Source organism: Alosa sapidissima, chromosome 9, assembly GCF_018492685.1.
Source record: "Alosa sapidissima isolate fAloSap1 chromosome 9, fAloSap1.pri, whole genome shotgun sequence".
Classification (NCBI taxonomy): Eukaryota; Metazoa; Chordata; class Actinopteri; order Clupeiformes; family Clupeidae; genus Alosa; species Alosa sapidissima.
Window position 1 is genome coordinate 27,295,187 of NC_055965.1, and position 24,300 is coordinate 27,319,486.

Here is a 24,300-nt window from a genome sequence, read left to right on the forward strand (position 1 = left end):
ATAAGTTGTGCATTTTCCATGGGTATGTGTGATTATACATAATGGAGTCATGTAAAAAAGCAATTTTCATAAAAAATACAGTAATATTGTTTTCTTCAATATCTCCTCTTTGATAGATTTAACATGAACAGCAGGTTAACATGAACAGCAACATGCAAAATGGATGGCGTTGTGAGTTTCTCATATTTTATTTTGACTGTGAACACAGTCAAAAATATCTAGACCATGGAGTCTATAATTTAAATTAGTAAATGTAATGTTGTTTTTCTACCAAGATTCATCAAAAAGCTATGGACAAAATAAATATTTTTTGTTGTTCTTTTCATCTTTGGCATCTTCTTCAGCCTCATCATTACCGGATGGATCAAGTTCAGTGGTAAGTTATTCCTTTTGAGCGGCTCGACAGAGCAACAGGGGTGATCATGAATGGTTGCATAGCAACATGAACGGGCCAGAATGCTCGTCATGAGGAAGGTTACAGTAGAGGCTCAAAGCAAATATGTGTGCCCTGACTGAACAATCAGTTTTTTGTGTACAGTTTTTCACAATTGCTAAAACACTAAACTCCATCCTCTGAACCAAATTTGCCTGAACTCACGTCTTGAATCAATCACCTTTTTGGCAATACCTTTAACAGTTTGCACATATTAAACACAATTTGCAGATCTCATACTCTTTTTGCAAAACTCTTAACACATTCTCATGCAATAAAACACTCTTTGCATCGTGATGCACTTGTGATGCATAATGGTAACCACCAGTGGCAAAAGATAAACACAAAGAAAGCACAGATGCCGTACACTGAACTTCTCAAACTTGATCACACTTTCAAATGATGTTACATAACCAATATACCGGTAAGCTAGTTCAGAGGGTTGCTGAACAGTGCAGGTGCATATCAACAATGGACAGAAAGGGTGTAGGTTTGGTCTGACTTTTACTGAGAAGATTATTATTTCTTGTGTTCAGTTACAGTTTTTCTTGATCACTTTGATGCTTGTGTCAACTCTAAAATCACGTTTTCAAAACAGTTGACACCCATGTCTGAACATAAGCACATAAGTACATGACACATTTTGCTTGCAAAAAGCTGTTACTCTTTTTTCATTTTCTGGAAAAAGGAAAAATGGACATGTAAGACCTACAGTAAGCTACTAGACAAGACAAATATCATTGAACTACAACTTTTTTCAGCAAAATAGACCTACAGTAAATGTAAGAGCCAATTTGAGTTTATTATTTGTTGCAAATTATTATTTGTTTGTTAATTACAATATTGTAATTCTTCATTTAAGTTGTGTATAATTTTTATTTTATTAAGTGCTTTAATTATATTCGTCAGTTCATCTATCTGGGGAGAGGTGCACTGGGATTTGTTACGTAAGTCATGTGATGCATACGTATGCTTAGGTTGCATGAGACGGTCAGGCTAAGAAGGCAACACAGTTTTCTGACCGACACTGACGATGAGAAAAAGAGATAGAGCTAATTAGTTTATTTGAACAACATCACTGATGTTTCATTTTGTATATTGACACATTTATTTTTAAGTAAACAGTTGAAAAGGATTTTTGAGTTTGAATGTTTTATTTATGGTCGAGTCACACTAGCTGCCAATCGCCTGCTCCGTTAGTGGCATAGGTTATCATACAAAGACAAGAGTGCCACTTACAGTAAACACCTTTTGTACTGTTTTCTTCACCAAATAGGCAATACAGTACCTTTTCTAAATGTGCCTTACTGTAGATCCATACTTGCAAATAGAAACACAAAACAGACATGGCATCACTTACGGATAATGAATGATTGCTGATTGAAAAATTGTGCAAAGGAATTTCACACAGGTGTATCAGAGATTCAGACTTATGCAAGGAATCTCTACCACCTGTGAAAATATGTTTTCCTTTTGTTTAGCACAAGGAAGTCAAAAGAGTTTGGGGTCTTTCAATGACATACTGTATGTTATCTGTTTTGCAAAAGGGTGTGAGAAATGTGTGAACACAATGAAAACATGTGAGCACATTCACAAGAGATGACTTCTGCTGTGTATTATGAACAACATTTACAGATATGTGCTGTGTAGCAGTAACATTATAAGTGTTACGAGACACAGACTCAAGGCACAGAGAAGTCAAGTTCTGAGATTTACTTGTTGGTTTTAGGGCCGGCGGATCCACTCATGACATCATGACAACGTAGCAGGCTGATTCGGCTGACTCGCACTCATAACAACGTAACCGGTCCACCCGGCTGATACGACTGACCCAACCCAGTCTCACGTCTGAACGTGTCACTGTCACGTTAATTAATCTATTGGGACGTGATAGTAACACGATAATTACGTCCTGCTCAACACGTTTTTTAACAAGGAAACGTGTTACACAACACGTCCCAATAGATTAATTAACGTGACAGTGACACGTTCAGACGTGAGACTGGGTTGCCCAGGTAGATACTCAAGCAGCACCATGAGCGTGCAGTTCGGACTGTCTGCACGACCTAATTGCATTTTAATATGCTACATCTATACACCAAATCTAATTATGTCTAGGCTACATGCAGAACATTGAATGCTATTTCAGAAGTGGAAAAATGGCTTTTGTTGTGGAATTGCTTTTCACCTCGAGGAGGAGCTACTCGCTCTCGCAGATCCACTCATGACAACGTAGCCGGCTGATTCGACTGACTCATAACTCAACCTAGCCTAACCGGCCGGCTGATCCGACTAACCCGGATTGCTACTCAGCCGCTCCAATCTGAGTCCCATGGTCTGTGAGTCTGCAATGTTTCCGGCTCTGCGGGAAGTTAACCAGTTATCTCGGACTGCCTGCTCACTCAGTCGCTTGAGTTGATTTGTGGAGTTGTGGTTGCCTACGAAATTGTTACATTTTTGGCAGCTACGATGGCTAGGGCTAGGAGTGAATCACGACTTAAACACCTTTAGTAAGCAAGCGGGCTAGTTGAATGGCCTACTCCAGAACTAGCTGTTGTGAAATTGTTGGGAATTGAATTGATTAACACATCACATAAACTGTTATTGAGTGTTGTTGATACACTGAACTTGTGCCCTCGGAACCAAATCTGACAGCAAGCAGATTAGGAGTTTTGGAAGTAGAATGCATGCAGGCAGGCAGCCGGTGGATACATAACTGGCATGCATAAGGTAATGGTAGGGTAAAAGCAACGACCGAAATGCAGTGTTGAAACACGTGTATGAAACGTATTAAAAAAAAAAAATCTCCCGTTTTCATTTTCAGTCAGAACAAACATACTGGTCAACAATACATCAATCTTTGCCAGGGGTATGAATCATTTTGTTCTTAACTGTATCTTATGGGGGAAGGGTGCTTGTCATGAGTGGTATTCATGACAGTTAAAATCCAACTACCGTACTCCACAACTGCAGGGAAAGCTCCAAAGCAAAACAAATAAATTAATAAATGAAGTGAAACTGCATTTAATACCTTTACAATATATGTGTTTTTTTTATAACATCCCCTTAATTTTATGACCATTTTAGTTGTTCTGATCTTGTTTAGGAATTTTCAACACACCAATGCATAATAATTGCTGTAGCACTGTAATTTCTGCTTGGGAATGAATAAATTACAGTAAGTCATCTATGTAATGGCTGAGATCATTCTGTCTTCGTTTTATTTTTTTTAAATTTTATTTATGAATCTGATCAAGCAATGTGGCATGAGTGAGACTGGGGTTGGTAAAGGATAGTCCCACATAACAGCTGCAGGTCGGCCGTATAGGCACCAGGCTGGAGTCGAGTAAAACATATTTACCAATGGGTACAATCTTGAGCATAAGCCAATGAATGGCAGAGGACAATGATCTTTTGACCACTTGAGAGAGTAAGGAGTTGAGCTCAGAAACATGTGTATGACAATGATGAGAAGCGTTTATTTTAACCGATTTTAATTCTATATAAATCACATACATCTGTATTGTTTGTTGTTGTTTTCCCTGTTCACTGTTCCCTGTTCAACATGACAGAGCAGAGGATTGAGAAACCATTATTGTTCACCAGTGACACTTACGTACCACCAGGGGGCAGAAGAGCTAATTAGATAATGGACAACAAGATACAATATCTTTAAAAATAGAAATACATAGAGTACATAAAAAAACGGAATGGATGGAGTTAATTACTGAACAAACAAAGATAATTTAAAATCAAATGAAAATAAAATGAATAACTTTAGCTATGATCCATTAGGTGATAACAAAAAAAAAATACCAGACATATTCCAAGTGCATAGGGTACAGTTGCAGTCATGTGACCCGTGTTACAAAGAGGTCTTCTATCCTTGTGTTTGAACATATTTATCTCATTTTGTAGTCTGTCATTTTCCATCTGTAGATCATGTCTCTTCTTCTCCTCATCTTTTCTGATATTATTTTCACTGTCAATTATCTTCTTCTCCTCATCATCTCTGATCTTCTTTTCAAGGTCGAGTCTCTTTTGTTCCTCCTCTTCTCTGATCTTCTTTTCAAGGTCGATTCTCTTTCGTTCTTCCTCTTCTCTGATCTTCTTTTCAAGGTCGATTCTCTTTTGTTCCTCCTCTCCTCTGATCTTCTTTTCAAGGTCAGTTCTCTTTTGCTCCTCCTCTTGTCGTATACCCTTCACTTTCTCACTCAAGGTATTTGCTGCCTCTTCTCTCATCTGTTTTACGGTTGTGTTTAGTCTTTTCTCTGCCATTACTGTGATGTTCTCAATCTGCTCTTTCATCTCTTGTATGGTTATATTTTGTGTTCTCTCTCTCTCCAAGGCTGCCTTCTCTCTTTCTGCAGACTTGTTCATACAATCTGTTATATTTTTCTTTGCCTCAGCTGTTATGTTTTGAATGGCTTCAGTGAGGTTTTTCTGAGCCTCCTGCCGTAGTTTGTTCTCCCTCTCCAAGGCCTTCTTCTCCATTGCTGCAGACTCACGCATACAGACTGTGGAGGTGGAAAACCTTGTTAAAAACATTGTTAATGACAATGGTGACACACACACACACACACACACACACACACACTGTTGACAATATATCAGTTACTTGCTTTGATCCTTTTCTAAAACCTTCCACATGAAGAGCATCCTGACCTGTCATATCACAACAGGTTATTTCATGTTGCTAAGCTACCATACATGACCAGTCCTGTTGTAGAACTCTGTTGAGTCTCTTGTTGGTCAGATGGTGTTTGTAAATTAACCCTGATGAGCAGTTCAAAAGGGAATAACTTACCAGTGAACTTGACCCATCCAATGATGAGGATCAAGAAGAGGCTGACAAAAACAACCAAAAATAATGCTTTCCATTTTGTGATGGATCCTAGTGAAGAAGCAACAACAGTATATTGTAAAATATCAACATATAATATAATGTATAGTAAGGCATTCACAACATGGTGAGAGTTGAGATTGATGAATTTTATTCAATAATCAGACATATCTACATTGGCTTGATGATCTAGATATGTTCACAGTAAAAGTGAAAAATGAGGAAAACTCACCTAGGTATTTCTTCAAGTTTTGCATGACACCCTTTGGTTCCAGGCGGTTGTATCTGGTGTCATCATTCATGTTTACCTTTAGATCTATGAAAGAGCAAATGTTCAATAAAACCCTATGTCTCCAACTTGCTTTGGCAAGTTCCTCAACACATAATTTCAGGAGGGGCTTACCCCATCACAATGGAAAGAGGCAACGGCTATTCCTGCCCCCCCCAATTGATCTTATTAACCCCACCGCTCAGTAAGATCGCAGAGATTGGGTCGAAAATTATACTGTATATCCTCAAACCTGGACCCTTCCCAGTTTGGTGGCAGGCCAGGAAGATCCTCTACCCATGCCCTTGTGAGCATTCAAGACACACTTTAAAGCATCTGTCAGGTCAGGCAGTGTCAGTACTAATTTTTCCAAAGCATTTGACAAAGTACACCTCACTGTTGCAATGGAGCGATTCCCACAGCTAGGCGTCAGACACACTTGAATGCCATGGCTGTGCAGCTTTGTTTCCAACAGAAGACAGAGAGTGCCATAACAGGAGTGCCATTCAGACTGGTCAGAACTTTGTGGATGATTAAAACCTTATCTATATCTACCAAGCTAATAAGATAACATCCCCCCAAGTGACACTGGACAGTCTGGACTGTTGGGTTCAAAACAGCAAAATGGCACGAATCCAACAAAGTGTAACACTCAAACCTGTCCCTCTTTTCTTAGTCAACAACTACCAGTGACACAATTGAAGTTCTTTAATTGAATAAATTGTCAAAAAGACCTGACTAAACTACTGTAAACTGCACTGTCTAAGGAGGCTGAGAAGATCTGGTGTGCCTACATCAGATTTGGGGACGATCTATGTTGGTTTTGTCCACCCCACACACTAGAATGTCTCTCCAGCTTGGCATGGAAACCTGCATCATTGTCCAAAACCGAGCCTGCCGGATTATCATTGGTAGAGCATACATCAGTTACAAACATGCCCTCCAGGTCCTCTCACTACCAACTCTTAATTATGCAGAGACTTTGACTTCGGTCTGCCAGACAATCAGCACAATTACAGACTCTCCAAGACAGAACAAAGAGATATAAAAAGTCTCCCATCCCATTCCTGAAAAAATAGTATTAAACACCTTGTAACTCATCTTAAACCTCTGTATGTATTCTAATTTATATAACTAATTTATTTTTCTCTTTTGCTTAAACTGTAAATACTCATGTATTTCAGTTTTCTTGGTAGAACTGCCATGCAAGTATTACATACAATTTGAAGATGTGAAGACTTGAATTTGCATATGATTGTGATAAAAAGTTCCATTTGGTGATTTCCACATAACCACAGTTTCTAGGGTGTGCCGTGTTGTCAAGTGTCACACGTAACAGGAATGTGTTTGAAATGAAGTGGCGGGAATCAAATCGATTGTTGATGTTACCACTGTTCCACCGTGTCCAGTGTAGAGTAAACATATACATCTATTTATTTTAATATTATTATGTGTTTTGTAATCTTCCATTTTTTCATAATTGTAACCTTTCCACTTTTTTCATGTATCCATTATGTATTATCAAACTTGGATTAAAGAAGCTTTCTAATAAAATTCTAGGTTAAGTTATCTTTCTAAGGTTAGATAGTTATCTCACACCAAAAGACATGTTTTGAAACATCTTTTTTAAAATGTACAGTGCCTATTTCTCACTTACTTTCACAAAATCCAAGCATAACAAAGGAAAACAAATTATGTTTATCTGCAAATACGGCCGTCTCCGACCATATACTGAGCCAAATAACCTATACTCGCGGAATTATATGAAAGACATAAATCAGTGCCACAAAACCCATTTTCCTTGACAGCAGTCTGTACATAGCAATGGTCTGTTTTACAAAATGATCAGACCTCCATAGGTTGGGAAGGCCCATTCAAGTGAATGGAGCATTCTACAACATTACAAAGAGCTGTGTAATAACTCAGTTATAATGTGTAATAAATCAGTTATGTCACACATACAACCTTTGTATCTCTTGTTTTGTAAACTGTAGATAAAGTTTAAATTGACTCTCAGCCAACTATCACTATAATTATGCTCTCCACATACAGTACAGGTAATTTTGATGATGAGAAATTCTGAAACTAATCAGTTTCAAATGTTATGGCACATGATATAACTTTGAAATGTTTTTCATAACTGTTTACATAACCCTGTGATCTACTCTGTTAGACACGCCATAATACCATAAAATAATCACCACTGAACTCCTGCACATTAATATTGGCAAATAGTTGACAGTTTATACTGTAAACCAGACAATACAGTATTCAGGGACCATCAACAATAATCTATATATTTAATCCTATCCATTTGCAAACTAATATGTAGATAAATATGTCATCGTCATGAAATCCATTTTGAAAATAATATTTAAATGAACAGAATCCGTATAAAAAAAGCTGTTGACAAACAAAAAAACAACCCAGAATATTATCTTACCTTACTCATCTGTGTCTCAAACAAACTGATTCAGACTCTGTGTTGTGGATTATTTATCTTCAATAAGTTTTGATTCCTACCTTTCTGATCGAGGAAACGGGGAACCACAAACAAGTTTTGTGGGATTCCTTCTGTGGGTGTGAGAGAGGCCGTATCCTTCATATCAGCTCTTCATTTCAAAATCAGATGACAATCTCTGGCCTACATAAAGTTTGGAAATGAGGAGCATTTTAAACTCCAAACTCCAAAAATGACTCCAATAAATGTAAAATACAAGAGACCTAAATACCCACAAGTCATTCAACTCTGGGACCAATGTTTTGTTTATTTTGTTTTTTGATAATGCTAATGTCTGTGTTTATGATTTATTTATACATTCATTTGTATTAATTATAAATCTGATACAGATCATCTGATAGGTGCAATGGTGTAATGTTTTATATGCCAGAAGACAATTAACTCTATCAGCTCTATGGGGACAGGGCGTTTAGTTCAGTTATGACTACTGATTACCAGTAAGGGGCATACAGTACATGTAGTACAGTATTCAAGTATTGAATCAGATGCAGTAAATCCCTCAGCTAACTTCATGAAGGCGTAGGCCTGTCCCACTGTGAAATTGAGAAGTGTGTGAGGGCTCACTCTCAACCCTTTCTGTGCCCTCTCCATAAGTTGGTTACTATGCAGGACTCGAGGGAATTAACAACACTCCATAGTGTTGTGATGTGACGTCCTAAGGGAGACTGGATGCTAGAAAAAAAACAGTCAGTAAACAACTTCCACAAACTGAAACAGAAATGTGTTGGCAACATGTTTTTGGTGATGTCAACTTAATGAGAGGTCACATAAGGATCACTTTCATTTCCTCAGAAGTCTGGAGAATGTCAGGATGAATGTCAGAATGAAGAGTCTGGAACAGTGGCGGCTGGTGGTATTTTTTTCTATTGAAGCAGTTATGAAATTATGAGTGTATGTATTGTAGCCACAGGCTAGAGCAGGTTTTCTTTATTTCCCAGTTCATGAGGTGTGTTTCCCTTTTGCAGTGGTCTGAGATGGCTGATTTCAGATGCTCTGCCTTTTCTTTTATTGCACAGGTGTGCACTCCAGATGTTTCCTTTTCACACTCTTTTTGTGTTTGTTTTTACATGTACTAAAGGGCCTGCCTGTTTCCCATTTCACTTTATTTTAATTATTTTGACAATGTATGTGTGGTTTAATGACTGCTGTAGCACTACAATTTCCCTTTAGGAATGAATAAAGTAGGTCATATTTCTAATGGCTCAGTTGATTTTGTCTTATTTTTCATTTTTTTATTCATTGCACAACTCCATAACAAACAAGAGGGAGGAGGCATGACATTATAAATGAAAGGTGCTCTAAGCGATGTTGGGCAATGTCACTTCTGTTGACTTTCAAACAAAACAGAGAGCTAGCTCGCTACTTCCTCCCCCTCCCTCCCATGGTTCTCCCGTGCAATTGAAACTCTCCTAAACGCGTATCTCGTCTGTGATTTGCTGGAACAGTTTGTTATGTTTTCATGGGCTAGGTTTGCCCAGGTTGTTTTTGTTGCCGTTCTTGGAGCCTCGCTGTCCACAGAGATCGTGTTTTTTTTTACAGTGTATTCAGGACACAGACAGCTAGTGGTTGGTTAGGTGCTGTTTGCAGTAAGTGACATAAAATGTTTTAGCCTAAAAAAACGTGTGGCATCGCTTAGAGCACCTTTAATGGTAGATTAATGGAGTTTATTTCCTCAAAAAAAAAAAAAAACTGACAGATAATCATGGGGTGAGGGACGAGTAGGGGAGACCGGGGCTGGTTGGAACAGGGGCAGGTTGAAACACTGTTAATATCCAGGTTACTAGAGGGAGCTGCAACAAAATTCCAACACTAAACTGACGGCCTTATTGAGTAGAGTAAACTCACGTATGTAACTGGTCTCCAGGTCATTAACCCTTTAGGTGAGAACAACTTTTTAATTTTGTAGTGTCAAAACTTCACCTTATGCACCTCCCACTAAATACATCCTAGAAGGGTAATAGTTAGGGATATAAAAAAAAGATTGATTATAATTGATTGCTAGGGGACTCATCTATAATTTAAAATGAAGTTTGAAAACCTGAGGTGACTGATATTAGCAGGCTAACAGCATTTGTGCAAAAAAGTTTGACCTAATGTGGGCGGGGCAGGTTGGCACACTGATTTTGGGGTTGGTTGGCACATACATTCCCTATGGCTATTTTGTGACAAATCTATAAACTTTGTATTTTATGCATAAAAACATCATCAATCTTTATTTTAACATTGTTATTGTAATTACTGAACATAGTTTTACATTTGGAAGCATTTCAGACATTTTCAGACAAATTTAAACATTTGAAGTTAAAAATCGGTAGGGAGCAAATTGATCTTGACGGTGGGCCCTACTGAAGAAAAACACACAGGAAAGACATCAGCAAAGCCCTACAGGCAGTGATATAGATGAGCACTTTAAACAAAACCAAAAGGAGTACTGCAAAGGACTATAACATAGGTGTTCCAACCAACCCCGACTATGTGCCAACCAACCCCGTGCATGGGGCAGGTTGGCACACGTGCACAACACCACTTTAATCATATATAACTCAAAACAAGGGATCATTTGTTGACATTGAATGTATACATTTTGTAGCTGAGATCCCAAGCTTTCAGTTAATCACAATTTGACCATTTCAACGCATTGTAAGATGGAGAAATATAACCGAGAGTGAAAAGTGTTCCAACCAGCCCCGGTCTCCCCTAATACCGATAGCCGGTACCCCGAGAGGCTAGAAAATGGGGGTATTTTCAAATGGTATTTCAGTAAACAAAATACTATTAAATGTTTAGTTTTTCATATAACCAGTAATTTATTGAAAATACAACTGTTAACTTTACAGTGGAAAATGTCAAATACCCATGCAATCTTAACTCCTGGTTGGAAATAGGTTTAATTAAGTATGTGCGGTAGATGCATACAGACATTCTCACGCATATGGACCCACCCCCCGACCCCCCCCCCCCCCACGCACACATCCCTTCTCATTATTCATTAATAATAAAACATTAAAAAGAGCTTAACACACATTCCTGGATGGGATGCATAGACTCTTCTCCTGGCAACAATGCTTGTCCTTTTGATATTCCTGGCTCCAGGTATTTCCCGTCTCTTGCTTCCCTCTCTCTCTCAAAGTTACACGTGTTTTCACATACCTCATGACACATCTAACACCTGAAGTGTAGAGGTGTACGCACATCTATACTGATTCTACAGGTGCTGGATACTATACTAAGTAAAACAAAGGAAGAGATATCCGCACACTGTGTCTAGAGCTCCCAGTTTAATGGTGGGTGATACAACGTTTCGAACACTCTGGTCTTCGTCAGGTGTAAACCTGAACAGATGCAGGGTAAGGGTATATATAGCCATTGTAGGGGGCTGGGTGAAGTCCAATTATTCTAACATCTGAACGTCATACAAAGAGGTGGGACAGGTCACATAGAAAACGAGTCACACTGATACATATTTAAACAGTTAAAGAACCCTCTCTGTTAGATCAATGCTGCCGCTTCATGGCTCAGAGCTAACAGATCTACAGCCTATAAAACACCTAATTTGCACAGAGTAGAGGGATATAAACTTATACATATTCGGTTACCCACATCTCTTTACAAGGGTCATCCCCACACCATCAACAAATATAATCAGAAAAATAATAAAACAATAATAAATCTCATAGCAATACAGAAACCCATGTCCTGGACTACCCAATCCAAATGCAATATAGCAAAAAATAGTATAGAAGAAAAGGTGAGGGGGGGGGGGGGGGGTGTCAAGGAAGCACAATGCATGTGAGGAACAACACTGTCTATAAAAAGGGTTTGAGTTTGGCTCATGCTTGATAACCATTACATCAAGAAAACTAATTCTTTCTGGGTCATATTCTAATGTAAATTGCAGATGCTTGTTGCTGGAGTTCATGTATTGATGAAACTTCTCCAGGGTCTCTGCAGTGCCTGACCAAATAAGAAAAATGTCATCTATATTGTGCTGATAGGTCAACATGTTGCCGAAATATGGGTTTGTTAGTGGATCGAGAATGAAGGTATTTTCAAACAAACCCATGTACAGATTGGCATAGTTAGGGGCCATAGTACTTCCCATAGCTGTTCCCTTAATCTGTAAAAAATAGTCGCCCTCTAAGAGAAAATAATTGTTGGTCAATACTAAATCTGTCAAATCAGTAATCAGTGCTGGGTTTGCTCGTGGGAGACAATTAACCCAGAAAAGATTGAACATCTAACACCTCACACAATAACTTAATCACACACCCACACCATGGCTCCCATCAAACACAAGGCTCCCCAACAGAACAGATTCCAATGGGGAAAAAATCCTCCCATTCTAGCAAAGCATATGTCATATATATATATATATATATATATATATATATATATATATATATATATATATATATATACATATATATATATATACACACAGACATAAAAATAAAATGGTTTGGGGTGAAGGGTACAGGATGCCATATATCAATAACAGGTGTCATAAATCACACATTTTTTGACAGAAAGTAAATTATAATAACTACTCATATAGCGTTATGCACAAGTAAATTCCACTATAACCTAACTTACATGGATGTTGGCATACTCCAAAAAACGGAGATGCCTTCTTATTCGCTTAAAAAATCTACAGGTTCTTGCAGAGAAAATTAGCCTAGACTACAATTCTTAAAGTAAAAGGCACCCAATAATGACATAAGGTCAAGTGTAATTTTGAAACACCTATTCAAAATTTGTAATTATGTTTTTCTTCAAGAACTTTTTTTTCCCTGCTTAATGAAACTGGGATGCACATTGTCCTCATCATCACCTTCAGAGCACAGCTGAAATGATCTTTTACAAATGCATACATACTTTTTCATTGGGGTCACTCATTTTTAACAGCCGTTTGCCAATGCAAGATAACATATATGATAGACATACTATGACATCTAGCTATGGCAGCTAGTTCAACACATTTGCAAATAATGACTCAAGCGATGAAATAAGGCTAATTTGTTTCATGGGGTAGGACTATTCAGCACGGAACCAGTTAAGTGCATTTTGACCCACATGACATTATCAATTGAAAATGTAAAAACAACAGTTTTGAGAATTTCAATTCTGATCTGAGAACTGGACCAAAGCGACTGAGAAAAACTGTAATGTAAAAGCTCAAGCATTGATTCCATTACCCAAGAGTACTCTGTGCAACAATTAGTACTCAGTACACTGGAAATTCATTGTACAACCATGTAAATATGCAAATAGTTTATGAAAGCAGTGAGATTAATTTGCATAAGTAAAAGAACATTTGGGGCTTAGCCTATGAAAAAAGAACTTGTTTATTCTTAAAGACCCCTCTGGTGAAAATCAAGCTTTTAACCTGGTTAACATGTCTATGATGTCTGCTATGTTCTACTTAGCAAAATATACAAAATAAGCAAAATATACAGAATGAACCCTTTTTTAACTTTCCCTGTGATCTGCTGGTATGTGTTACAAACAAAAATAGACTTGGTAGAACTGTTACTGCCTGTCAAAAGATAACTAGCACTGACCTCATCAGCACTGGGTGTGTGCATGAGGTCAGAGCCACACAGAGAGCAATTCTGGCCAAGACTAATCACCCCATTTAGAGTTTTGTCTCCTGCCATCAGGGAGAAGGTACAATTATCTTAAAGCAACACCTTATAACTTCTCCTGTGTCGCAGGCACGCTATTTGTTTATCCAGCACCGGCTTTGCAAATAACATGTCCTCAGACAAGGTAGAATATGTTGCATGATTTTATGAAAGTACGGTGTATTGCGACATAAGATGCAAGTAAAATTTGTAGTTTCTTATGTCTCATTCCATTGAACTACAGATCCGCTACCCGAGTGTAATGTTTTCAGTGCCCATCAGTCCCAACATTTAGCAATAATCAAACAAATCAAAGTAAATTAAATCCCAAACCAAACCAAAAATCTTATGCTTTTGATAGCCTACCAGTATGCTGCTCCAAGAAATGCATGTCTCAAAATAAAACTCACGTAAGAAGTAAAGGGCTGTGTTGAATACAAGCCTGCCCCAAATAAAGCCCTGTGCTTTGTCTTAAGACCCCGGTCATAATTTGAGTATGTACGGTACCTAAGTAGACAAATTGGCTTCAGATATCCAACAGAGTGAATACGAGATTGTGCAATCTTAGATGGCTGTGGTTAGTGACGTGATGCTGTTAACGGGGAGTTTGAATTCAGAGTGAAGATGTAAGGAGCAAAATATAACAGAAGATGCTGGAAATAATGACCATACAGGAAGAGCCTTTTGTGAACCTAGTCTATTGGCCAAGGAGCATAATGTATTTTTAAAATAAGAAACCATTCTAAAAAATCATGCAAAGTATTTTTTTTTAAATACAGCCTTGTGGCATTTTAAATAAATGCTAAAACGTCATAAAAAAATGGAAAAGTTGGATGTAAAAGGCCATATGAGGGAAAGTAATCTCCATACTGTACAGCTGTGTTAATTGTGGATGTTATATGAATGTTAAACGTAAAACTAACTTTAACACGGTAAGAAAAGTTGCCTTTTAAAGGAGGAAAACTCTAACCTGACCCTAGCCAGATGAATTTCGCTCCGCCTAGCTCCACTCATCCATCTGGAACCGATCCATTGAAGTGCTGCTTCAGAAGGCTGGGCCTAATCAAAAAATGCTTGCATATGATTGAATAAGCCACTTGTCCATCATCTATTGACGTGCTACTTCAACCACTCACATCGATGCCAACCCGTGACGCTAATAACAGTCTCACAGTCGCTTCTACGCTATGTCACATCAATGAAACTCCCGCCCTGCGTCCTGATTGGCTGAACCATAAAGTCGGTTGCAGAAATCACTCTCAATGGAAGAGGTCCCAGATGGATGTGAGTGAAGCTAGGCGGAGCTAAGCGGAACGAAATTCATCTGGCTAGGGTCAGGTTAGGAAAACTCTTCCCGTTAAACCAAACTGGGTATATTAACATGGGTCCTCATCCTGAGGACACACAATACATTTGGCCTTACCTTTGATCACTAGAGGGCGCTAGAGTTACAGGAAGTTAGCTTATATCTAAGCACTTTCATTATTAGGGGTCCGAGCAGCTTAGCTGCAGGACCCCTATTGTTTCTGTACCGTTCATTTTTGGCCAAAATTCTGTAAAAGTCATACTGCGGCCTAAACCGTAACTCCAAAACTCTTGAAATTTTCCGGTATAGTTACCAGTACCCCCCTCTACCCATAACCCAAAATTTGGGGTACTGCACCCAAAGATGGCGCTATTGTAAAAAAATGTTAATCATGCTTATTTCTCCTTACCAGATTGACCTAGACTCAAAATTCTTTCATAATATTAATCTCTAAACTCAGATGCATCTTTTTCACCCTGGTCTTATGCTCTAAAAATGTTTACTTTTGCCACAATTTCAGAGGAAAGCCAAACATCATAAACAGCTTCAAAAATGATCAAATCTTCACCAACATTCTCACAGACAATGTTTAGACCAAGCCTCACAAAAATTATCAAAATAATTTGGATATGTTGTTCCATTTCAGAGATATATGCCAATAAAGTTTGACCACTCAGCCCATTTCTCCTATATCACCTATATTACTATATGAGTAATTTATTTTTCTTGGATAACAACCATACAACCATCATTAGGTGGATACCATTAACAGTGCACATTTTCAGATCTGTACTCTTTTTATAAAGCCCTTAATTCTATTCTCAAATGTATACTAGAAGTTTTCTTGATGTTGTGTGTTTGCCAACACACATTTTCACCATGTGAATGTGACTACACAATATGTAGGATTGTCAGTGGCTCAGTGGGATAATGCCTTGTACTGCTGTTTCATAGGTTGAGAGTTCAACGTTTTAGGATTAAGCTGCACATGCTATTGGTCATTTAAGATTCACATTGAACAGCACCTGAATGACATCAGGCAATCAACATTCACACTCATCAGTTTCCAAGAATCAGAATGGCAAGACACTATGGCATAAAGGGGAACTTCTTTGTTTACCATGTCATCCATTAGTGTTCTTCTTGAAAAATGTCTAATTGCCCCAGAATTTCAAACAGTTTTCAGGTGTACTCTTTTAGGAAAGCCCTTCATTTTATTATCAAATGTATGCTTGGAGTTTTTCTTGATGTTGTGTGTTTACCAAAACACATTTTCACCATGTGAATTTGACTGGCTAACTTGTAGGATTTTCATTGGCTCAGTGGGATAATGCCTTGTGCTGCTTTTTCTTAGGTTAAGAGTTCAAATCCCAATCAGAGCATTATGATCAAGCTGCGCCTGCATTATTAACTCTGTCATATTTAAATTTCTTCCATTAGTGTTCTTCAAATGTCCAATTGCCCCAGAATTTCAAAAAGTTTTCAGGTGTACTCTTTTAGGAAAGCCCTTCGTTTTATTGTCCAATGTATGCTTGGAGTTTTTCCTTGTTGTGTGTTTACCAATACACATTTTCACCATGTGAATGTGACTTGCCAATATGAGGGATTGACAGTGGCTCAGTGGGATAATGCCTTGTACTGGTGATCCTTAGGTTGAGAGTTCAAATCCCACTTTAAGCATTACTGTTCGAATACTGTTGGGTTGTGGAGGTTAGCATAATAGAATAGGATGTTGTTGGGTTGTGGAGGTTAGCACACTATAACATTACAGCTACTTGTCAATATGGACTTGTAGGGCAAGGCAAGTATAACTGTATAATTATAGGCTCTTTATCTCATTGACTCCGACACAGAACCCCCCTTCACCTACCCCCACAAATACAGTTCAATTCTGTGGGAAACACTGCCTTCCATTATCAAACCCTTCATCTTATCCACGACAAATAAATAGTCCTGTAGAATCAAGTATTGTTAGAATTCTATTGGGTTGTAGAGATTAGCACACTAGAATAGAGTACTGTTAGAATACTGTTGGGTTGTGGTGGTTAGCATACTACAATACAGTATTGTTAGAATACTGTTGGTGAAAAGACTCCCTAAGTTTATATATATATAAAATGAGAAACAATATAATAATAATATATATATATATATATATATATATATTATTATTATATTGTTTCTCATTTTCGAATGTACACTTAAATCTGCACAAAGTCCTTGAGGTGAAAGTGCTGTGGAGAAATTGCAGGATTGTTTGGCTCTGCCACCTAACCACGCCCAGTTTACCTGCTGGGAAACCCTGTAGCTCCGGAGCAGGGGCTCAGACCAGGATAAATTGTTTGCTCGCCCTCAGTTAACTCTTTTGTTCATCCCAACCCAGCACTCCAGTGTGTTCTGCTTTGTGTGCGTCTTTGAGTTAACATAAGTCATCACTTTAATGACCCTCACTATGACTTTTGTGATGTTTATCAGTTTGTAGAGTAGCTGTAAAGTGTAAAGTTAAGGTCTTTGTTTGTTGGTTTGGTGTGTTGGGAGTCCCATGTGAGAGATGATTAGATGATGTTAGTTGACTTGGGATGTCAAGTATTGTTTAGTTGTACCTTATATAGCCATATGATTTCAGTTTATTGTTCAAATGTCAATTGGTTTGTTTGTGAGTTGGAATCTGTACTGATTTACTCCATTTCACTGATTACTCCATTTTCTGTTTGTTTCTTCTTTGATGCAGCACACATACAAGTAAAGAACAAAAGAACAGATGAATTGAAACTCAAATAAAGTTCACTTGTGTTGCACCGAAACCCATTTTCAAGATTTGATCCAATCCGATAGCCGAAATCCGGTAACTGAAATCCGATAACCAAAATCCGATCACATTTCTTTTGAACAATTGGGCCCAAACAATCAAAGCTTATGTAAACTAAAAAGCTATGCTACCTCATGTTCGTTTTGCTCAGACCCCATTAATCACCGCTTGCGGTTATATTTACAGTTTTTTTTTTAATTGCTAACAAGCGCTTACCCATACTTCAGATACATTTCTAAACTCACACCTACAAAACACAATTGGCCAAATGGATAATTTTTTTTCTCAAAAACACATTTTGTTAAATATATACTAACTCTTCATTTCAAAACAGAACAAATCTTTCTCTGCACAAACTAACTTTACCAAAACACTGGAAATTCAAAATTAAATTATTCTGTCAAAGAATAACACTTGTTTTCACTTCACAAGGTACATGCAGTCAATCAAAGTACAACAGGTTTCAAAATACTGGCTATTGTTGACATTACAAAAACTGCATAGACTTTTATGTTTCAGTTTTACATGTATTTGCATGCAAAACATGCTATCCACCGTTTTTACACTAAATTTATTGGTTGGGAACTGTATGTCCACATGTAATGTTCACATTAAAAAGCATTCCAGTAAAAAGCAAATCAGTTTCTTTCCCTTTACTGTTTACTACAGGAGGTACAGTAGAAATACTGTTTACAGTATGATAGAACAGAAAAAGTCTTACAGTATTGCTTACAGTGAACAAAATATTCATGAAACACACAAGATCATTCTGAACAAAAAACATCAAAAAGCCCAGATAAAAAGGGGGGGAACTAAAAAAAGCACAAAATTACTGTATCTAATCCTGCCATTTTCAGAGTTAGGCCACATGTTTTCATCAACATCGCATCTGATATTATCCAAGGCGATGCACCTGGGATAAAACCATTTGGTAGCAAAAGCAGAAGCAGAGGTTTTTATACTGCATCTAAGGTTTGGAATATTGTGTTTGCTATTGTGGGATGTTGTGTGTTAACATTCGTAAATACTACAAAAACAATCCATAGTTTTGTTGGGAGGTATAGCTTGTCTGTTAAGAAAATGTAAGCATTGTGGAAATGTGTTCACTGACTGCATATTGTGTGAAAATGACATGAAATGTGTGAATGGTATGGCCACAAAAGACCGATGTTGTGCTAATTGTGTTTAGAGTTTTGAAAATGTGACTGGTTAGACAAATGCTTGTGAACACTGAAAAAAACCCGTAATCAAAACAAAACTTGATACAGGGATTCGGGACTCCATTGTGAGGGCACACATATAATTTGGTTCCCTTTGACCTAGAGGTCACTGCAACCAGCGAAAATGTGTTTTGGCAATTCGGATATGTTAATGCATGCAACCGTTGACCTGTACACTGATTTTGAAAAATGAGGAACAGTACTCACATAGGCAATCAGTAATGTCTTGAATTTCCCCATGGGGATCAATAAAGTATCTATCTATCTATCTATCTATCTATCTATCTATCTATCTATCTATCTATGTCTGTCATACAAGTCTATAAAAAGCATAAACAACCATGTCAGACAATCATTAAATTCTTATTTTATCATTCTTTCCATTATGAGACAAACTAAAACAAGACCATACCCTATCAGTATCCTAAATCTCCTATTCTGTTCCTCTGCATCATTCAAAGTAGCTTCCAGTTTCAGCCTCTTCTGCTCCTCCTCTCTTAAAGTTCATCTCTTGAGTTTTCCTGTAAAGAATCTGAAAGAACAGTGACAACATATTATCATAAATGACTGCAGAAAGATATAGTTTATAGATGCCAGCTATGTCGCCATAATTTTGCCCAATCTTGTATAGTTTAGCAGTGAACACCATGTATTTGAGATCATAGCAATATTCTATCTTGATTAACATTGACATGGTAGGTAATGTTAGCAGAACATCCACTGTGATAGTCTTATACTATATAGTCTTATACTATACTACTAATACGCACCAGACCAAATATTATTATTTATCTGATCACAGCAATTAATTACTATTACAGCCAACAGCACATACTGTAACATCCCAAGTTTACTGCACAATCTGCTTGTGTCCCCCCCCCCCCCCCATATATCAGTAACACAAACAAAATGTATGTCAATTTAAAATACTAAATCTATTTTTAACCTGGATGAAGACCCAGATTATATTATGTTTGTTTTTGTGGAACTCCTCCATCTGACGCCAGCCAAGTCTATGCATTTGGGCAGGACTTAACGGAAATATGAAACCTGACCACTAAATGGCACTAGACAAATGGACATTATTGACAATAAAGTGTAGGTTTAAAGCTGTTATGAGTTTTCTATTAATAAACAGATGCTGAAATATAACATCAAAATTAAATTATACATTATACATCAAATTATACATTATACAACACTATTGTGGATCAACAACATAAATTACAGTGTTGGGAGGGTTACTTTCAAAACGTATTCCGTTACAGGTCTACTAAACAGGCCTATTCTGGTGTGTTCTTCTGTTCCAAATGGCTGAAGTGTTAGGCCCACAGGAGAATGTAAAGTCAACTAAGCTACCTGATACAACTTTAAAATAGCAAGGTGACCACTAAAACTACAGCAGGCGACTAGGCTAATTAAAACAAACAAAATAAATAGGCTACTTTAAGGGCGTAGCCAGAAATTATAATTGAGGTGTGCCCAAAGATTGTTAAGATTGTAAAGATTGTAAAGATTGTTTTGACAATCAAAAACCGCACGTTAAAATATGCTAGGCCTACTCGCAAGAATAATTCTTCAGAGGCTGCACCATATAATTCATTTTAAAACGTAAATGTAGATCTAATTAGAAAAAAATAATAATCCATAAAGCTATTTTAAGTTAGAATAAAAAACTTAGAATTCAGTGCCTATTTTAGAGATTGGTTTTATTGTAGGTCTAAATCGACACGTGAATAGGCTTTGCTTGCTTAGCAAACTGTGTAACCGATTGGCCGAAGTAGCCTGAGCTATTAATACTTGGGAAAATATCCTTTGAACAGACATCAGGAACCACGATCAGTGAGGAACAGGAGTTACCTCCACTTACTTTACTCCTAATTTGCTGTGCAAACAGTCATTTCAGGGTCTCCGATGACGTGTCCATAATGCGCACTGGCTGCGTTTTGAGGTTTTGAGGCTAGTACAAGACGGCGGGGCTTGAATTTAAACATGTAAACAATTTCATCATAGATTGCTTTCAGGAGCTTCTGAGAAATGGAGTTGCCTTAATTTATTTAGAGAGTGAACAAACTTATGAAACAGAGAAGTGTCGTCATGTAATCCATTGATTTCACCAATGTAACTGTATTCTAAATACCAACTATTTAACTTGTAACTGTATCGGAATACAGTTTTTGTATTCTGAATACGTAACGCCGGTACATGTATTCCGTTACTCCCCAACACTGATAAATTATAATAGAGTACATACATATTTTACAGTATCTGAAGTTACTGTAATGCCCTAGTGAACTGGCATCTGCAACTTTAGCTTACTAGTTTAGGGAGCAAAATTATATCGTCAATACAGGCCTAAACAGGCCATTCAACTGCTACATATCAATCTGTACATTCATAATGTCCAGCATTGAATATGACCATATGTTTCTGTATGAATCAAAGTAATAGCATTATATACTTGGAAAAGGGATAATGCTAATTCTATACAACAAGCCAATTAACCACTGGAAAACCCTTCACTTTCAATAAATTTGTACTATATGGAAAGTTAGATATTTAAGTGCAGTATAAAACGAGCTTTGCGGATGGATGGAAATGTCAAGCATCATGCAAGGATATGTATCTGGGTATCATAGCACTCCAATAGTTGTCTGTATAAATTTAGAAAAGGGAGTACAGACAATGCCAACCTAATAACACAGGTAATTAAATAATCGGAAAACCAGGCACTTTGAATAGGTTTGTAGAGAATGATTAATGTATATAGGTCTACAGAGGGTCCCAGTTAAAAATTGACACTTCATTCACGATCATGGTGAATGGTGAAATGTAAGTACAACTGCAGCCGCTTGGGGGCAGCATAGTCCGCTGTGGAGTTCCACGGTCGAACCAGACGGCGCATTCGACAGCAAGGGCTGTGATTGGCCGAGTTTTCAGTGCGTTTCTCTGTGTTTTTAGCAGCCCCTGCAACATGCTAGTCCACTGTAGCCTAAGCCTTGTACATAATGTTAAACATAGTTTTGGATTCAGTGGCAAGATTTCTTGATTGTACAGTGTCTGTCTCTCAGTAATGTTTTAAAATGAGAGCTTCGTCAGCTGGCAGTAGGCTACTTTGTCGGTAGTCATGAGAAGTTCGCTTGCTAACAGAACATAAATATGCTGCCCAGAAACCTTGTGAATAGTTCTGATTTTTTTTACTACACTAACGAGGTTGAAATATAGACTTTGCCTACAGCATCTCCTTAACAGTAATGTTAACAAAATGACAGCATTCATATGACAAAGAAAAACGAATTCGGTCACTCAAGACTGTGCCACAGCAACCAGTGTAGGCTACAGTCCTACCCAATAGGCCTACTCGAAGCAGATAGCGTTGTCTGACGGTCGAGTGGGTTAATGCACGTATTTCCAGAACAGGTCTGCAACTTTCAGGTAGTTCTGAGTTCGAATCTAGGCAGGAGCAGAGCCATATAAAGGCCTAGGCCTATTGTTATCATTTTTTGCAAGGTGTTGCTCCTGGCAATACTTGTTTATAAGACGTTTGGTGATTAATTGATAGCTGTTTTTGGGACACGTTAAACGTTCTTTATAATGAGCGCATCCGGGGAGTAAAACGACTGTTACGCGCTGTTACAACTGTAGGCTACAATGATTGCAATACAAAAATATGCGCGTGTTAGTTTAGTTAGTTTTGTGATGTTTTGCACTTTTGCCTCATGTGTTTTCAGGTTTGAGGGCTTTTTTGGCAAGATTGACCTTGGTTAGACTCTGCATATGTTATTTCTCCGTATGGAAAATAAAGTCAATTTTCGACACACGTCTGTTATTAGTTAAATAACAAGTGTTGCTTGTTAAAACATGTGACTAGTGAAACTCAAATGATTTTAGAAATATTTAGCCAAAGCCAAAAAGAGAAGGAGAGACGCCGGTGCAGCTCAGATGTCTTCTTAATTTTCTTTATTCTTTAGTAAAAGGTGCAGAACATTATTAAACTTTGACTAACGTTTCGATGTTCGTTAGTCAAAAACATCGACACATCGAAATGTTAGTCAAAGTTTAATAATGTTCTGCAGCTTTTACTGAAGAATAAAGAAAATTAAGAAGACATCTGAGCTGCACCGGCGTCTCTCCTCTCTAAAATATCTGTCCTGGCCTGGTTGCAACGGATTGTGGCCAAACGACAGAAGCGCGGAGAACCCTCCTTTGTCTTCCAAAAAGTGTTACTTTGTGCCCCGCGCTCCCCCACTGCTTGTGAAAGAAGGGGATGGGGGAGGGGGGCTTAACGTGAAAAAGCTTAATGTCACAAAACGGAAACGAGTCGTTTTAGGCTACAGGCCTTCATAATGGTAGGCTACAGGAAGTGGGGGGAGGGTATGGGATGACCAGAGCCGTCATCTATCGTCTTTCCAGGCACACAGCTCGTTATAAAGCCTATCGACTGCCTTAACAGATAGGCTTTGCTCTTGGGTTTGGCCTTACAGCGAACTCAATGCTCTTGTTGCTTGCAGTTTGTTAAATAAAGCGATGCAGATTACATTATTTATTTCTGATTAATTGCGTCTTTTGATGTATGTTGCAACATTTGCTTGTTAGGCTGGGCTACTGTCAATGTCCTGTACAGGTCAATGTTCAACAATTGCTGGTGTAGGCCTAGGCTATTAATCAATTAGGGACTGTTCGTTATTTATTTAATTAAGGGGCTACCGGAGGAGTTTTGGGAGCGTTAGTCAAAAAAGACGTGACCCTCCCTCGCCATCAAGAATTGTTTCTATGACCCTCCAAAGTGATTGAGAAAAAACGCATGATCCTCCCCAGTCCCAACAATGTATTGATGCCTTAGGCTACTGGGTCAATTTGGGAGCTTGCATGCTACGACTCCTTCCTTGAAATGCCTTGAAAAGGCTGTCGTTTGCACAATTTCACAAATAATCACCGGGACCGAAACAAACCTGTCAACTTTTCCCGGGTTTATCGCGTATTTTAACTTTTTCCTCGCTGTCTTAGGAGGAGCTGCAGGGCCGTCGCAAGGGGATGCGAGGCCCTGTGCCAACTTGACAGATGCAAGGCCCTTTTCACTTACGTGCATGAAATCATGCGATAGCTTACTTTACACATAGCCAAGGCTACCGTCGGTGTATTTTAATAGTAGCCTAGTCTAATAAGCTACACCAGCTTGCCTTTAAGAGGGGAAATTCAATTGTATAGCCTATAACATTAGCTGAGTCACATATTTGGCCATATGGTGTTTATCATAGGCTACATCACGAAACCAA

General features: G+C 38.0%; 3 protein-coding genes across 5 annotated transcripts in view; 1 reads left to right on the forward strand and 2 right to left on the reverse strand.

Moving 5' to 3' along the window:
* The window catches only part of LOC121719390 (NACHT, LRR and PYD domains-containing protein 12-like), a 705,660-nt gene that overhangs the window by 95,272 nt on the left and 586,088 nt on the right, over nucleotides 1-24,300 (forward strand). The gene's annotated exons all lie outside the window — the stretch shown is intronic.
* On the reverse strand, nucleotides 3,891-8,256 carry LOC121719547 (vicilin-like seed storage protein At2g18540). 3 transcript variants are annotated; one of them, XM_042105280.1, is made up of 4 exons: nucleotides 8,068-8,256; nucleotides 5,509-5,592; nucleotides 5,241-5,327; nucleotides 3,891-4,950 (listed from the first exon to the last, which is right to left on the reverse strand). In XM_042105280.1, exons 1-4 carry the CDS (start codon nucleotides 8,147-8,149, stop codon nucleotides 4,211-4,213), a joined length of 993 nt encoding a protein of 330 aa, XP_041961214.1. In that variant the 5' UTR covers nucleotides 8,150-8,256; the 3' UTR covers nucleotides 3,891-4,210. The 3 variants fall into 3 exon arrangements, with proteins under 3 accessions (XP_041961214.1, XP_041961215.1, XP_041961216.1); XM_042105281.1 differs by lacking the exon at nucleotides 8,068-8,256 and adding an exon at nucleotides 7,988-8,049; XM_042105282.1 differs by lacking the exon at nucleotides 8,068-8,256 and adding an exon at nucleotides 6,339-6,506.
* Nucleotides 18,991-24,300, reverse strand: part of LOC121719420 (Fc receptor-like A) — a 132,822-nt gene continuing 127,512 nt past the window's right edge. The window contains exon 9 of the mRNA XM_042105036.1: nucleotides 18,991-19,556. Coding sequence (XP_041960970.1) covers nucleotides 19,522-19,556 — 35 coding nt within the window. The 3' untranslated portion in view covers nucleotides 18,991-19,521. The remainder of the gene's footprint in view (nucleotides 19,557-24,300) is intronic.